This window comes from Orcinus orca, chromosome 11, assembly GCF_937001465.1.
Source record: "Orcinus orca chromosome 11, mOrcOrc1.1, whole genome shotgun sequence".
NCBI lineage: Eukaryota > Metazoa > Chordata > Mammalia > Artiodactyla > Delphinidae > Orcinus > Orcinus orca.
The window spans coordinates 4,188,119-4,206,071 of NC_064569.1; the positions used below are offsets into that span (position 1 = coordinate 4,188,119).

The 17,953-nt window shown below is 52.2% G+C and overlaps 1 protein-coding gene across 3 annotated transcripts in view; it reads right to left on the bottom strand.

Annotated features, from left to right (window-relative positions):
• Nucleotides 1–9,116: 9,116 nt before the first annotated feature.
• The window catches only part of CRACR2A (calcium release activated channel regulator 2A), a 123,562-nt gene continuing 114,725 nt past the window's right edge, over nucleotides 9,117–17,953 (bottom strand). For 2 of the 3 annotated variants that reach the window (XM_004279012.4, XM_033404260.2), the window contains exon 19: nucleotides 9,117–17,667. In XM_004279012.4, coding sequence (XP_004279060.1) covers nucleotides 17,583–17,667 — 85 coding nt within the window. In that variant the 3' untranslated portion in view covers nucleotides 9,117–17,582. The remainder of the gene's footprint in view (nucleotides 17,668–17,953) is intronic. The other variant, XR_004476443.2, reaches the window with a different exon arrangement.

Consider the following 17,953-nt stretch of genomic DNA (forward strand, 5'->3'; position numbering starts at 1 on the left):
CTCTGCCACGTGACGCAGCTTTGGAGCCAAAGGACCCGCTGGAACCCCAGTGCTGGTGCTTAACTAACCGCGCGAGTCTGGGCCAGGTGAGACTGAAAGGAGGTAACACGGATGAAATGAAAGAACTAGAAAACACGCTTGGAAATGGAAAGTACGGTGGAAATTCCACTTATGGTTACTATAGTAATAACATTTCCGCCTGCATCCAACCCTGTCATTGAGAAGTACGGCCGGGCACCAGCGCCTGAGGCCCGTGGGCCTCTGACGGCCCTGGGGGAACAGCAGGCACCGCCATGCACCGTCAGCAGCGGGCTAGGCCCTGGGGCTGCAGGCTGAGGCCCCGGGTTCGGGGACAGCCCTGCAGGCGACACACGTGCAGAGTTCTGCCAAAGGCCCTGGGCAGGAGTGGCCTGCTTTGTGGCTTTGCTCGTTAGCTCATTAAAGCCTTCCCTCGCGGCTCGCTGAGGTCTTGACGTTTGTCACCCAGCCTTTCGGCAGGCAGCGACCACCTAGCACCAAGACACACGTGGCCTTCCGTTAGAATGAAAAGCTCCTCAATGACTGAGATGCCACAGCCCCACCTGGGGTGCTCTGGGCACGGCCTTCCCTTGTGGCTCTCTCCACCTCATTTCTAAGAACCTCCTGGTGACCTGGAGACCCAGCCGGCCTAGGGCCCGAGTTGCATCCTGGGGAAGCGCAGGAGGAATCTGCAGCTCACTTCACCCTGGAATTCAACTCACACTGCTTTTCCCAGGAAATGTCATATTTGCTTTGGGTCAATAACATATTCAGTTTCTATAATGGGGACACCTATTCTCTTTGACGGCTGGAGTGAGAGACTCAGAAGTACCTTCCGGGAACCAGCAAGAGAGAGGAGGCGGGGACCAGTAAGACCCGTGAAACCCATCTTGACTGCAGTAACGTCCACAGAAATGCTCCAGAGCTTCTGGCGAACAGGAAATAACCGGCCAACAGTCCACTGGCATAAATCGTCATTACTGTGACAGAGGCGTGTGCCACGATGGCGCGGTGAGTCGGGAAAAGAACAGAACAGGGGGGTCCTTCTCTCTGCTCAGGGCCAGGAGCGCGTCTCCCAGGAGAACACCTATGCGGGAAGGAAGGTGTGGTCTAGGAATCCTGTGTGATCACCAAACGTGGAAGACCTACCTGGCAGGGGAAGGAGACACACCCCCACCTGTTACCTGGAGGCGGTCCCCGCTTAGGCGTGGGCGCTGAGCCATCCTCAGCACAGTGGCTCCGGTTCTGGTCCCAGGTGGACCCAGGAGAGCTACGTGAGGAGCCTCTTCCAATTTCCTCATTCCATAAACTTGTCGCGGTCCCTCCTGGGCAGCAGACACTACGCCAGGCACTGGGAATAGAGCAGAGAACAAAGCAGGCGCCAGGAACAGACGCTCCACAAGAGTGAGACGTATTACGAGGGAGCAGAGACTGTTAGGGGATCAAGAGAGCCGCTCTGAAGATATGACATTAAACGGAAACTTGACAAAGCAGAAGAGGAGGGGAGAGTAAGGGAGAGAGAGGTAGGGGATGCGTAGGCAGAAACGGCAGGTGCGAAGGCCCCGCCCAAAGGAGTCCACACAGGGAGGCACGTGTGAAAAGAAGAGCAGAGAAAAGGAAAAGGCCGGGGCTGGGGGAACGGGGAGAAGGGAGGCCTGGGATGCAGCCTGTGGCCGTGTCAAGCAGACTTTTTCCTCGGTCACTGAGAAGACACTGGAGCTTTAAACAGGAAAGTGACGGGACAAGGTTTGCAGGCCATACAGGCTCTCCAGCTAATGAACTCAATTTAGCAGTTGCTTCCCCTGGAAAATGGCAATAGACTTAACTTATTGCCTAGTTCAGAAAATCAGCCACAGAAAATGTACGTGCAAAGTACACCCGGCAGGACCCCTAGGAGCCCCGGGTGGAGGGTGGAGAGGAGGCTTCTCCGGATGCTGGTGGAAAATGGCTGGAGTTCAGATGGCTGCCTTGTAGGATTGCCTCTCCGCAACAGGGAAGCACAAAGGGGCAATCTGTGCAGCTCTGAGATCGTCTGCCTCTTCCTTTCTGGTGTCAGGTCGTACTGTTCTTCCCACAAGGACGGCTCGAGGGATGTAATTGTCCGGGAGGCAGGAGGGCGCGTAGGGTCCGCCCCAGGCTGATATGCGCCGGGATACTTCTGTCTTCCAGCCCCAGGCGGCTGTTTCCGGGGGGCCGTGATGCTCTGCATTACTTTCCACTCACAGAGCGTATTCCTGGAGCATCTTTCAGAGTCTCCATGGGTCATAATGGGTTTCTGATGTTATGACAATTGCTTCCTGGCCACAGTTGGTTAGCTCGGTTGGATGGAGCTTGAAGCCAAAGACACAGGCTTCTCAGGCTCCCGCTCAGCTTCACAGTCACGGATGACACCTTGAACTCCAGCCAGCCTAAACAGACCTGGGGCTGCAGCCTGGCTCCTCCAGCCAATGGCTGAGACCCGCAGCGAGGTACTGGAATTGCTCATGCCTGTGTGAAACCTTCCTCTGTTAGATGGCATCATGATCACACCTCTGTCCCAGACTGTGGCAAGGGTTAGATGAGATAGTATTCGATGGCCGGGAACGCATCCTGCGCAGTGAGACGGTAGCTCCTTGTTCTCAGAACTTAGGGTCCCAGGCAAGAATGTGCAGGCGCCCCTGGGAGGGAGAAGCCCCTCCAGGCAGAGCCTCTGCCCACAATGGGTCAGAGTGCTTGCTTTCTGGGGCCAAGGGGACAAGGCACAGGATCCGCCGTTGCCTGGAAACGATTCGGAAGGAAGCTTGAGGATGCCCGGACTAGAGACGGGGTGGGAAGTCAGAGCAGGGCCCGGCCTTGGGGGACCTCAGGCTGTTAAATGGGGCTCACACCGCCCGCCACGCGGTGCAGAGTTGGAGCCAGAGCGCACACCTGCCTGTGATGGGAGGCTCCCGCGGCGGCGTCACAGAGGACCCGCAGTCCCCTCGCGTGGGAGGAGCCTGGGCACGGTGGAGTGCACGCTCTGGGCTGGAGGACTGCATTCAAACCCCGATTCTCCCATAACCTCCTGGCTGCGTGACCTGCAGCCTCTCCACCCCAGTTTTCTCTACCTGCACACTGGAGGTAACCTGTCACCTTCCTCAGAGGACAGTGGTGGAGCTGAGTGGGACCCGTGCCCGGGACGAGGGGAGCTGGCATGGGTTTGCTGTCATGACTGTGTTTGCAGCTGTGGCTCTGACCTGGGTCCAGTTGAGCCCCTCCAGGGCTGGGACACACAGCCCCGCGGAGCCCCGCCTAGCTCCCTGCATCTCTGGGCGGATGTGTGCCCAGGCGTGGTACCCTGCTGTACTGTCAGCGTCTGTTCTCGTGCCTCCCTCGATGGTGATCTCCTGGGGGGCGGGTTTGCATCTCACTTGTGTCAAGCACAGACCCCGTCCATCATAGGTCTTCTGGGTGCTGGGGAATATTTGCCGAATGGGCCGAGGACGGCTTCTGACCGCGACGCTCCTGCCCTTGAACCTACCTGCCGCGCGGCCTGAGGTCAGCACCTTCCCTGCTAGGCCTCCGCGTTCGTTCTCACCTATGCAAGGAAGGTGCCAGCCTAGAACCATCTCCAGGCCTCCACCCAGCTGACGAAGCTGTGATTTCCTGCTTCTGCGACTCTATGCCTCTTATTTTGTGACCCTGGACTCAGAGTTTTCCAAGGAGATCCTGCCCCAGACTTTTTAGTGGGGAGAGTAGAATGGCTGCTGGGCCGTCAGGGTCAGGGCGAGAAATAAAGCCTCCAGGGGGAAACAAGTTCCCGCCAGGACTGCAGCACGACATCACGGCGACTTTGCCAACATGCAGCAGAGTGGGTGGTAGGGACCAGGCTGCCAGGTCCCTCCGGGCTCTCAGCTCCGTTATGAGTCTGTGACTCTGCTGAGCTGGGACTATCTCTTGGAAAATCATTTTAATAACTGAGCGGAAATGGAATTAAGGATACGGCTGCCAGCTGGCCAGGGCTGGGTGATGCTCACCCAGTGGGGTGTTAATTCAGCTCTGCTAATGTTGCCTATTGATTATCTCTGATTAGATCCCCTTCAAGCATCACTCCTACTGTGCTCCTAACGAGTGGGCCTTTGGAGAGGTGGGCTTCTGCAGAAGGGGAGGGGACCAGAGGGGGAAGTAGGACCGGGCCGGCGTCGGGGATCAGGGGAGGCCTGGGGGAGATGACCAGTAGATGCGATCACATCTAAACAGCGACCTGGCCCCGGACTTAAGGTCCTGGGTTGGATGAGTCCCAGCCATGCTCTGGAGGAGTTCCTCATGCTTCCACAGAGAGAAAATGGTCCACAGAGGGTGTCACAGAAGAGACTTGTAAGCTCCAAAGTGCCAGGTACTTGTGGGCTTTCTGTTATTCTCTTCCAGTCCACAGACCACAGCTAGGTTTGTTTACTCACGATGGTGGCGGGAACTATGGCCTGGGGAATTCCAAGCAGTGGCTGATACACAGTTTAATTCTTCTGGCTTGAGGTCTGCAGTGTGTAATCCCTAAGCCCCAACTTCATTCTGAGAAATCCCCTTTGCTAAGGCTCTCTGGATTTAGTTGGAGAAATGTCAAGTAAAAATTCAAATTAAGTTGGAGATTTGATGACTTCAAGTACAGGGCGGGGACGTACTGGGGAGCCTGGACGCACATGGACCCTGGGAAGGCCAAGGCGGACAGCACGGTGGCTGGTGGACACATGTGGACCCCGGCGAGAGCTGAGCTTGGTTCGTTCTGAGGTTTTCCTTCCTCCCCTCTCCTCACCACACCTGGCCTCCCTCACTGTTGTGTTCCGGGACCAGGGTGACAGATGCTAACTTGTCTTCCGGCCTCCAGTCCTGTCCTCATCCTTCCACTCCACCCTCTTCAAGCACGATGGCAAATCTGAGCGCCGCTCCCCTGCCGAAACCCTCCAGTGGCTCCTTGTCACCGGCGGGTGATATTTAAAACCCCCTTGAAGGCTCAGGGAGGCTCTTGAGCTCCGGCCTCTTCTGCTTATGTCCCCCGCCCCAGAGCCCTCCTCCCTCGCTCTGCTCCAGCCCATGGGACTTGCACCAGCCCTGCTGGACCCCAAACCACTTCCTCTTCCTGACAGCCGGGCTGCTCCCCTCCCACCTTCCCCTTATCCTTCAGTCCTCAGACCCTGATTAAATCCTGTGTTAAAACCCGGCTGCCTCTACCCATCCTCCCCCTGCAAACCCAGGGGCAACTTCGCCCTGCTCACCTCTCCCCTCCGCCAGCATCTGCCCAGAGTCTGTCACTTCCAGCCCTCTCTTTGCTAGTAGCTCCTTCACTGGCTCTGAGCCCCTGGGTAGCGTATTGCTTGGCAGGATGGCATGTATGCAAAGTTTCATGGAAAGTAGTTTAAGCTATTGTCAACTGAAAAAAAAAAAAAAAAAAGCACAACTTAAAAGTTGAGAATTATGTTTTATTCGGCAGACTTACTGAGGACTGAAGCCCGGGAGACAGCCTCTCAGATGGCTCTGAGGGACCACTCCAAAGAGGTAGGGGAGAAGCTAGGATATAAGAATTTTTGCAAAACAAACCCCCAAACCAGGAACTGGAACATCAAAAGATTACTGCTAACTCAAAAAAAGAGCAGAAAAAACAAAACCAGACATCTCAAGTTAATGAACTTAGTGCTTTTCTATGTAAGGGAAGAGACAAGAGTCTGGGCTCATCGAAGTCATTTCTTTGACATGTAAGTTAATTATCTAAGGCCAGTGTCCTGTTTTCCTCCGTCCTGAGATCCCCTCAGTTGGGCTGCAGTGGCTGATAGCTTTATGGCCGCCACATCCTTTGTTCACTGAGATGGCAGGTGACATTCTTTGTATACGCCATCATGGTAGTGAGACAGGCTGGGACCTGGGACCCTTTGCTGGGACCTTGTACCCTCTGCTGCAATGCTTGCACCTGGACATATCTCTCCTTAAGCAACAAAATACAAAGAAACTGTATGGGACTAAAAATAACCAGTGCATGCTCAGTTGGGGCAAATTCTGGACCAAAAGATACAAAGAGACAAAAAAACCCGCCACTTTTGAAGAGTCTGGAGCAAAAGCAGGGTACTGCGCATGCCCCCTGCACACAACACCACCTAAGGAGTGGGCGAAACACCTAAGCCACCCCTCTGGCCTGACCCCTGGACACACCCCTACCCTCATCCCATATGGGAAACAGGCTTGCCCCCCATCGGGGACACAGCAAGCAAGGGAACCTGCCGTTTGTTCTCACTCCCCCCTGCTTCAGCAGGGGCCCCAATAAAGCCTTGCCTGAATTTCCTGTCTGGCCTCTGGTCAACTTCGATTGATTAAGGAGGCCAAGAACCCTGGTCGGTAATAGTCGGACGATTGGGAAGGGAGTCAGGGATGAAATTGGAATAGGTGGAGTGTGTGGATTCGTGCGTTTGTGTGTGTGTGCACGCGTGCTCGCGTATGTGCTATAGACCAACAGACACAGGATGATGGGGTGCAGCACCTGAGCCCCAACTCTTCCCCTGAGTGTAGGGATCACCCACACTGACCGCTGTCCAGGCCTGGTAATGAGAGGGTCTGCAGTACTGGGGAGGTCTCAGAACCCTGTTAGGCCATCTGCTTCGCTCATGACCAGCTGTGTGGACAGAGGCAAACCTTTGAAATGCCCTTAAGGAATCCAGACAGAGGGAAGATTGTGGGTGGAGACAGAGGCGAGAGAGCAGATCTGAGGAGGAGTTCACACACAGGTGGGTTTTTCACTTTCTACTACTCCATGCCATTGTTAATATTGGTAATAGTAAACAATTTTTTAAAAGGTCTTTTAACTTCTAATTAAATAAGGATTTCTTGTGGGGGGAGTCCAATGATACAAGGATTGGTATTATTTTTTTTCTTAGTACTTACCAACCAAGTGAGTTGAAAGAACTAATCCACCAGTGTATTATCAGTAAAATAACAAAATTAAAGGAACACTTTCAAACACTAAACACACACCAAATAATACCCCTCCCCAAAGAAGCACAATATTATTATCTTTTAAAAAAATTATTTTAAAATTACTTTTTAAAATAACAAAATAAATAAAACAAGTAAAAGGAGAATAAACAAACAAAAAAATAGTAAAAATAAAGAAAAACTCCCCAGGTGATTCAATGGGCATCCAAAGCTGAGAACCTCAAGTTGGAAGCCTCGCCTTCCTCGTGCAACTGGGGTGGAGCGGTAGGTGGGTCATTTCTGGGAAAGCAGCTCTCCAGATTCTACCACTGTAATCCCTGCAATCCTGGCCGCCTACCTGTAGGTGGAGGACATGCTGCCGGGTCTGCTCATGAAGACTCAAAGCGGTGATGCTCAGAGAGTAGAGGGAATATGGCTTAAATTACAGCAGGAGAAAATTGGGTTAGATCAACCGACGTGGGCCGAGGCTCCAGAATGTCTGGGCACAGACTGTGACGCCTGCGGTGACAGCAGCCTGGGAGGTGCTCACAGGTGGCTTAGCGGGAGCTGCGGGGCTCTGGAGAGAGCAAACAGCCTTCCTGGAAAACAGAACGCGGAGATCTGGGAAGGCTGGCCGTGACCGCCAGGTACGTGGGCTGCAGTCTCCTCATCTGGGACAGGAGGGGGCTTGGTGAGCCCAGCTCTGGGGTCAGCCTGGCACTGCATTTGCACACAACGGCCAATGCAGATGACCCCCTGGCCAGGCAGGGACTGAGCTGGGAGTGAGGGCGCCCTGCATGCCCGTGGGGTGGTCTCTCTTGTCTCCTATGAGCTGAGGAGGGAACCCAGACCCCAGGGGCGCCCAGCCACCACTCAGGCTGCAGACTTGCATGCCATTGAGAGAAGGGGAGGGGTGGGGAGGGGGAAAATGGGCCTCATGAATGAAAACTGCTCTGGGAGGGCGCAGGAGACGGGGAGGAGGGAAAGAGGGCGGGGCTGGCACAGAGGAAGGAAAACGCAGCCTCATCTGCTTGTTTGTGTTTCTTATATTCAAGATGCTGACTTCTAGCATATTTTTAAATCCATCAGACGTGAAAGGCTGACTTAAATAGATCTGCAGTATGAAGCTGGTAATTTCGCTTGCCACGGTGGAGGAGCTGGCAGGACGCTGGCGAGGATCCAGCCCCTCTCCCTGCGCCAGGGAAGCTGTAGGAGCACGGCTGGCTCTCTGTGGTGCTTTTAGGCAGGTGCTTTCCCTGCTGACTGGGGGAGGGCAACACAGGCTGCGGGGGAGGGGAGGGGGTAGTGGGAAACTGAACTCGAGATGTGAACTGGCCCAACATTCTCCTGGGCCAGGGGAGCCTCCTGGTTTAACCCATCCTGACCCCCTGTCGCATACTTATACTACATACTCTCACTTCGACCTCAGCTCAGAAGAATCCTAGACTCTTGGGGTCAGTGGGCTGGAGGTGAGGGCTTGGCAGCTCATGGTATGTAATTTCTCACCTGCATTCCTTAAAGCAGAACCTCAACATCTGCTTGAATGCCTCTAGTGTCGGAGAGCTCGGTACCTCACGAGGCAGCCTGCTCCTTTGCTAGACGGCAGTCACTGGGTAAACTTCCCTGGGATGACGCGAAAGCCCCGTCCTCTGCGTTGATTAGTCCTAATTTGTCCTCTGGGCATGATGCCAAAGTCAGCCCCTTACCCCTGAAGACAGTACTCAGCTCCCTCCCCCAGCCCAGTGCTTCTGTACCAGTGCCTAGTCTCCTTCCCATAAACTTACCCCATAAATCTCTGCAAAACCAAAATATTTCTGGGTGCTAAATTAACATATTTCCTGTTGTAGGAATGCATATTTTCCAATGCAACAAAATTCCAGGAACGACAAAAGACTCTGTCATTCAATTTTGTTGTCATCCAGCCCACTCTGGCCCCTACTCTGGGGCCAGGATATGCTTACCGTTGGCTTCGGTGTATGGAGGTCCCCTCATCCCCAGGAGCTTGTCTCCAGGGAGAGGCGCCAAACTCCTAAAGAGACGGGTGTGCACAGGTGGGCAGGGGCAGCAAGGCCGGCAGAGTGGGCTGGGGGAGTTCACTTGGGGCCCTGCAGGGAGGGGAGCCTGGGGTCGTTGTCCCGGTGTGGTTTTTTTTTTTGCGTACGTGGGCCTCTCACTGTTGTGGCCTCACCCGTTGCGGAGCACAGGCTCCGGACGCGCAGGCTCAGCGGCCATGGCTCACGGGCCCAGCCGCTCCGCGGCATGTGGGATCTTCCCGGACCGGGGCACGAACCCGTGTCCCCTGCATCAGCAGGCGGACTCTCAGCCACTGCGCCACCAGGGAAGCCCGTTTTTATGATGCGTCAATGTATAGTTGTGGGTTTCCAGGTGTTTCCTCCCCTCGGTGCCCTGAAGCTCAAGGGCTGTCAGCAAGCTGGTCTTCCTTTCCCGCTCCCTCATCTCCTGACACAGCCCAACACAAACATCGGGTGTTTTAGTGCCTCCGTGGTGGCACTGAAGAGGATCCGTCCTTCACTCATTCATGGAACATAAACGTTTGTGAAAGAGCTTGTTCAAGAAATGTATTGTGGGAAAATAGACACAGCATACAGTGACAATTTGAACCATTTTCAAATGTACAATTCAGAGGCATTAAGTACAGTCACAACCGTGTGTGCAGCCGTCACTCACTGCCCCCCAAGGCCAGAATTTGGGCCTCATCACAAAGTGAAAGTGTTTCATAAACCAGGAGGGTAGAGATGGTTCGATTGGGAGTGTGGCAGCCAAAGTCTTAAATCTGCCCATCCACCCTTCCGGTGTCTGTTACGTGTCAGGCCCTAGGAAACACAAAAGTGAATGAGACCTGAACCCTGCCAGGGGGAGCCTGGAGCCTGGAGGCCGGGCCCCCGTCCACCTTCAACGCAGAGGGGGGAGGTACAGAGCGTTCTTAGACCAAGTGTCTAGCTTGGAGGAATGCAGGCTTTCCTGGTTTTATTAGCCTAGGGAAATGGGAAATGCTCTTGTGTGAGACTCCAGCTGCTCCCAGTACCAAGACTTGAACGATTTTCTCTCTTGCCTATTGTGTTTTGCTCTGGTCTCTTCACAGGAGATAGATGTGATAGCTAGTTTGCCTAGAGATTTTCAGTTGACTAAGCCCTGTCCCCAGGGTTCTCATTTGACCTACACACGCCTGGTGACGGTAGTCGGGCAGAGAGAACTCTTTTATAGCCTGGGAAGCTGGGGCTCAGAGCATCAGGCAGGTCCAGGTTCTGCCCAATGCCACAAACTTGTATGTAGGTTCTCACTCTGCACAGGTCTTTAGGGGCTAGAGAAAGCCTTTGGGAGAGGCACTGCCTGGGTGAAGGCGGCTGGTTCCACACCAGGAAAGAAGAGGGCCGGGCAGGGAAGTATCTTTTAATGCTCAGAGGCACGGAGCCCAAGTCAGATTGAGCTGTCGAGCTGCCAGTGGGAGCCGCGGCGGCTGCAGGGTAATGAGACAGAGGCTTTGATGGGCCTCACACTGTCTGAAAGGCAATCAAACCGCAGCAGCTGGAATGATCCTCAGCGCTTTGTGTTAAAGCCGGAAGCAGCTCCTCATTGGAGCCAGCGGGCAAACCCCATGGGTCTACTAGGCCACAGGGGTCCAGGGGTCCAGTGGGGTGACCCACCAAGTGGTGGGCCTTGCTCTCGACACACGATGCTCTGCTCTTAACTGGACCTTTAGGCAAACACTGCTGGCCAGACACTGTGCCCAAAATGAGGTGACAGAGGTGAATGTTCGTGCCCTCAGGGGAGCGGTCCGTGGACACTGTGTATAGATAAACCCCACACCCAAACTTTACAGAACGGCCTGGCAACCCATGGACTGCATGTTGGATCACCCCAACCCTCTGCCCGTGACCTAGCTCTACACCTGCTCGTTGAACCCCACTTCCACAGTCACATGACGCCAACTCATTCTTATGCCCCTTGAGCACCACGTTTCAATTCTTCTTTCTGAGTCAAAAAAGATTCCATCCCCTCTCTCCATGTTCTCTGGGCATTTTTGCTTAGGAGTGCAGTGTTTTTATGTGTAGTATGTATTTTTATAGGTCAGATGGGTGCAGTCATAATCATTATGATAGCACAGGCCTCACTGGACCTAGGAGTCCTTACTTTGGGGGAGTGGAATCTCCTGGTGCTGTGACAAGGGCCTGTAATGACCACTTCTGGATCAGAGCCCGAGCCCTGATAAAGCCGCAGCCCTTGGAGGGGATCAGTCCCTGGACCTGACCCAGTCCTGCCCAAGGATGATAAATGGCCCAGCCTCGCGAGCGCTCCTCAGGCTCCACACTGACCTCAGGTCCTCTGCCACGCACCGTTCGGGTCCTTCCTAAACAGGGCACTTCGATTATGTGCCCTATTTGTGTGAAAGGTAGAGTTACGGTGTTCTTTGTTACTGCTGCTGCTAATTAGCATGTCTATTAATAGAAACATTCATAGTTAGGAAGTGGGGAGGTTTAGAAAGCTCCCTATCCTGCCGACCAGCATCATCCTCACCCCACCAACACACACCCCAGGATAAGGAGGGAGGGAATAACTAACGAGTACGGATTTTGACTGAATTGGTTGGAATTTGTAGAGCCACTTTCTGGTCCCCAGAATGACAGGAGGAGAAATAGCAGGAAACCTAGGGCCAGTCAGCAACAGGACAGCTGAGTCATGGTTTTTGTATGCTTATATACTGTGATTTCATTATTTTGAAGTAATTAAACTGCTTTTTAAATAAGCTTCTGATTTGCAGTCTTCCCACACCTATCCCTTGTGAGTGAAGCTTTGTGGAATGTCTGGATTCCTGGCAGGAGGGGGAACACTGCGTGAGGATTTCTGGCCTCCCTTCACTTCCCCAGGGAACTGGACACCTCCTTGAGTGGCTCATCTCCAGCAGGGCAGCCAAAAGCTCGAGGTGGAGGGGAGGGTTTCTCAGATCTAAACAACTTCTGATTTTAAGGTCCCTCCTCCAATCTAGAAGAGAAGAAAGACTTTGGGGGGGAGGTTTGGGATGGGGCTAAGGAAGGAGACCAGAGTCCTGGCTACATTGTGTGAAGTGGGAGAAAGAAAGCAGGGATGGCAAGCAGAGCTTCATTTGTGCACAGGGCAGAGGGCTACCAGTGTGAGGTCTTTGAAATTTTAAATCCAGCTATTTAAAATATGTTCAAAGACCTAAAGGAAACCATGTCTAAATAACTAAAGGAAAGTGTGAGAACAATGTCTCACCAAGTAGAGAATATCAGTAAAGAGACAGAAATTATCAAAAAGAATCAAACAGAAATTGTGGAGTTGATAAGTACAATAATAAAATTCACTAGAAGTACAATGAAAAATTCACTAGAGGGTCCCAACAGCATATCTGAGCGGGCAGAAGAAAGAATTAGTGAGCTTGAAGATAAGGCAATTGAGATTATCCAGTCTGAGGAACACAAATAAAAAAGAAAGAAAAATGAACAGAGCCTCAGAAACCTGTGGGACACCATCAGGCACGCCAACATATGCACAATCAGGTTCTATAAGGAAGGGAAAGGGAGAGAGAAACAAAAATAATATTTAAAGAAATAATAACCACCCCCCCCAATTTGATGAAAGCCATTAATTTATGCACCCAAGAAGCTCAGTGAACTGCAAGTAGGATAAACTCAAAGGGATCTATTGTTAGACACATAAAAATCAAACCACTGGATGACAAAGACAAAGAACTTTGAAAGCAGCAAGAAAGAAGCAACTCATCGCATACAGAGGATCCTCAATAAGATGAACAGATGATTTCTCATTAGAAACCATGGAGGCCAGAAACAGTGGGATGGTAAAGTCAAAGTACTGACCGGGGCGGGGAAGAAACCCTGTCAGTCAAAAGTTCTATATCCGGTAAAACTATCTTTCAAAACTAAAGGATAAATTAAGACATTTCCAGATAAACAAAATTGAGAGAGTTTGTCTCTAGCAGACCTGCCCTACAAGAAATACTACTGAAATAAAAGGACACTAAATAGCAACTTCAGTCAACATGAAAAAATAAAGAGCACTGGTAAAATTACATAAATAAATTAAGATGCTATAAATGTATTTTTTATTTGTAACTCCTTTCTACTGACTTAAAAGACAACTGCATAAAGCAATAAATACAAATCTATGTTGATGGGCATAAAATGTATAAAGATGTAATTTATAATAATAACAGGGAGGGGGGAATGGAAACTATACAGGAACAAATTTTTTATACTATTGGAATTAAGTCATTATTAATCCAAACTGTTGTAAATTGAGATATTAATGGTGACCCCCAGGGCAACCACCAAGAAAACAAATAAATTATACATAGCAAATAAAATTACAAGAGAATTACAGTTGTACAGTAGAAAATAACTAATACAAACAACAAAAGAAGGCAGTAGTGGAGGAATAGAGGAACAAAAAGGACATATGAAATACAGAAAAGAAATAGCAAAGTGGCTGACACAAATCATACTTTACCCATCACATTAAATATAAACAGATTAAACTTTCCAATTAAAAAGCAGAGACTGGAAGAAAAGATTTAAAAACGTGATCCAGCTACATGCTGTCTACAAGAGAACCACTTTAGATTCAAAGGCACAAATAGGTTGAAGGTAAAAGGGTAGAGAAGATATATCACGCAGAAGATGTATCAACCAAAAGAGCTGGTGTGGCTGTACTAACATCAGACAAAATAGACTTTAAGGCAAAAATTGTGACTAAAGACAAAGAAGCACATTTTATGATGATAAAGGGTCAATTCCTCAAGAAGAGATACAATTATAGACATACAAGTGAGTGAAGTAAGTCAGACAGAGAAAGACAAATATCATATAATATTGCTTATATGTGGATTCTGAATAAAAGAGTACCAGTGAACTTACTTACAAAACAGAAATAGAGTTACAGATGTAGAACACAAACTTATGGTTACCAAGGAGTCACAGATGTAGAAAACAAACTTATGGTTACCAAGGGAGGGATAAATCAGGAGACTGGGATTGACATATACACACTACTATATATAAAATAGATAACTACTAAGGACCTACTGTAGAGCACAAGGAACTCACTCAATACTCTGTAAAGACCTATATGGGAAAATAACCTTAAAAAGAGTGGATATATGTATAGGTATAACTGATTCACTTTACTGTATAACAGAAACTAACACAACATTCTAAATCAACTACATACTCCAATAAACATTTTTAAAAAATATATAAGAACTTAGAAACAGAGCCCCAAAGTACATGAAGCAAACTGAGATCTTTAAGAGGATACAGGAGAAGCAGCTCTGTCCTAAATACTTGACCCCCATGACTCATTAGGGTGCTTAATAGTCTAGCACTAAGGATTTACTCCTTTGAGTTAAAGTTTTCTCTCCTTTAAAGTTCTTTGTTAGAGTATCAATATGGCCCTGAACACCACTGGCATTAACACCTTAGCTGAAATTGGTTTAAGACCCTTTGGAGCAGTAACCACTCATGACAGAGACAAAGGGTTGAGCCATTTATGATGGAGGATGCAGACGCCGCCTGTGGGCCTGGGGGAGAGAAGGGGGGAGGGGACTCCAAGATTGGGCAGAGGTATGAACACTGGGGAAAGAGTACAGGGCGGGGAGAGTGGGAGAAAGTCGGGGTATCACAGAGGAACAGAAAAGACCCCAGAGGGGCTGTGAGGGGAAATAAGTGCGGGACAAGGAGCAAAGCGACAGGGCTGTCGGTGTGGTGATGGAGCTCGTGGGGGCCACTCAGGGTGAAGGCAGCAGCAGACCCGGGAGAAGCCCAAGGAATCAGAATCGGGGAGCGAGCATGGGGCATCCCTGCGTAAGCACCGGGAACGGGCTAAGTCCGGGAGAACCACGGCAGGGAGGGAGGGTGGTGGGACGTGGGCCCGACTGGAGAACCAGGAAACCCGCAGGACAAAGACGGGCAGGGCCAAGAGGCAGCGCTGGACACAAGCTCAGAAGCTGGGGGAATGGGCTGGACAAGCAGGCGCACAAACGAGGTGGTGTCCGTGCAGTTCCCAGTTACGGGAGGACGCTTAGTGTTAGCTGCTGCTCAACCTGAAACTGAGGCAAGGCAAGGGGTCTGGGCAGAAACTCGACCTTGACCATGACCACAGCCCCTCCTTGTCAGCACCTATGTGTCCTGGGCACTTCACACGCACTGCCTCCCGTGATCCCTAAACATCCCTGTGAGGTAGACATGGAAACCTCCCGTCTACAGACAGACAGGAAACCTGCTTAAGGGACTTGCTCAGGGTCATGCCAGCAGCAAGGGGTGGAGCTAGGAGGCTTTTCTGACACACGGTGCTAGGCTCTGGGCCGGGCTGGCGGCCACTGGGGTTACTTCAAAGGAATGGGGAGGGAAGGGGCAGCTGAGACCCAGGGACACAGAACGTCTGAGTCTCTCTGAGGTCCCTCTCTGCCATTTTTTTTTCAGGTGGGGTTGGAGAAGGAAGCAGCAGAGGCCTGATGACCCTTCCTGCCCCTCTTTCTGCCTGGATCTTTGCGGGTTCGTGGGGATTTACCGAACATGCCGGAAGGCCAGGCACTAGGGCCAGCCCACCCTGCTCGAAACCCAAGCCAGGGACTACTGTCTGGGTACACAGGCACCTGTGGGCTCAGGGAGCCCCGGCTACCGCCTGCTGGCCCCATGAGTCCCGTTGACAGCTCTGTTTTTTGTCAGAAGTGGGAGAGCTTGTTCACTTTCTCCACGCTGTCCCCTCTCTTCTACCTGCCCTCCACATGCACACACACAGACATCGAGAGCCACTTCTGGGTGACCCATCCCACTAGTGAGACCATCAGCAGTGCCCTCTCTTAGGGAAAGGAGCTGCCTGTGGGTCCCTGCACACCTGGACTGGGGGCCAGCATAAGTTAGACACAAGCCCTCTGAACAGGAAGAACCTGAAGCGTGAAAAAGCCCACCCCTTATTTTACTGATGCGACGGGGGCCCGGGAGGGAGCAGGCTTGCCCAGGGTCCTGGGCACCTCCTGGTGCCCAGTGCTGGCTTTGTCCCCCACCTCTGTGGGCTCCCAGGGGCCTGCGAAGGCTGGACGAGAGAGAAAGTCTGCACGCGGCGGCTGCCGCTTGCTTGTGGCCCATGGGCTCTGACCCTGAGGCTGGTTTGGGAAAGAGGCCACAGGAATACCCTTGGGAGCTCTGGCCAGTGGCTTTCCCTCCCGCCCCGCGGTCGGGCTGGCTGTGTGCAGGTGTCTTGAATCACCTTCTTGGAGGCCCGTGGATACTCTCTGCTCCCTTCCTTCCTGCATGCCCCACCGCACATGCACATCACCCGATTTCCTACGGGGGGCCTGGGTCTAGCCCTAGAATGGTCATAGGCAGTGATGTTTATGATCATTGCATTCAAACCCCCAGCCAGGGCAAGAGTGCCCTTGCCAACCCCCTGGACACCAGCCAGGGATGCTGGAGCGCTGCCAGGGGTTGGGACCTCACCACCTAGCGGACGGGCCCATACACGGGCCCAGATCAGTCCCCTCCATCCAAGTGCCCTGTGCCGGGGCCCTCACAGGGGTGCCAAGGCCGACAGCTACCCTCTGTTCACGCTCAGACCCCAGCAAAGTGTCAACATCACAGCCACACTTTAAAAAGAAAATAGAGCCTTCTAGAAAAAAGTAACATAAAGTGAAATTAGTAACTGCGGACCTGGTGTTGGGCCTCCCTGCTCGCCTGTCAATCTACCCTGTTAATTCATCATGTACAAATTTTGAAGAGCTATCTTGAGAAACATCTAGAAAATGGCTCTTACATAGCTATATACCCTTATTTATACCCTCAGACATGGCCTCTCTGTTCAGCAACAGATGGCTTTGTTGCCCTGGTTTTCTTTTCGTCTCCTAGTCAAAGTCAAGCAGTTAGAAGCCCACTCGCTGACCCCAGGCGCACATTTATCACCCACGCTCCAGCTTGGCGTCAGGGGTCTGGGTGGGCGGTGGGGAGCAAAGGCTGTGGTTTTTGGAAGGCGCGGCTCCAGAGAACCCAGGGGACAAACACTGGAGGCATGGTGCTGCTGAGAGAGGAGGGGCCCGGGAGCTTGGGAAGGAGCAGGACCAGCGCGGGGAGAGGCTGGAACAGGATGCAGGTGCCCCAGTGTGCTCTTCTCAACACCCGCGGGCATCTCAACGTCCACGAAGCACCTGCCAAGGGTATCCCACTGCCATCCAGAGAACAGGCTCCGAGGCCAGACCAGCTGCCCCAGTGCTGTGGCTTTGGCCTACAGGAAGCAGCAAGTCTGCCTTGCTTAGTTGCCATGGCAACCTCAGTGCCGAGGCTCCTAAGGGCAGGGGGCGAGAAGGGAGGTGGGAAAGGCACGTGGTGGCTTCTCTGGAAAAGCCCATCTGTTGTCTCCCCAGGAAACCAAGCTGGGGGGAGAAACAAGAAAGGAATAGGCAACTGGGTCTAGACAGAGAAGGGGGAGAAAGACCCCAAGAGGCTCCAAGAGCAGCTTTCCTGACGGGATGTGTTTTCCTTCCTTTGGGGTGGGGGACATCGCTGACAAGGATAAAGGTCTGGGTGGGCCCTGGTGAGGGCATCTGTGCAGGAGGCAGGGTAGGCCCTGTGGCCTCAGGCCTGGGTGGGAGTCCTAGGGGACCTGTATCAGCCGCAGCAGGCTTTCTTCTTGGCGGGGCGGTCAATCTGAATGGTGTCCTCCCTCACTGTGTCTTCTTGTTCCTTGAGGATCCTGGGAGAGGGGAAGGTAGAGTGTCAGCAGCAGAGAAGCTGCTAGGCACCTCAGGTTACAGGGTCATGAGGAGGGACCCACCCTCCCCACAGCATCAGAGGGTCCTCCAAGTCTCCCCCAGCGAGCACAGGTGCACGACTATAATTTGTAAAGCCAGAGTGTAGTCAATATGCGTCCTTCATAACACCTCCTCCAGGAAGTCTCCCCTGATGCTCTGATAGCATGTGGATCCTTTCTCCATTATAGCCCCATCACTGGGTGTAATGCCCTGCTTCTGTGCTGGCTC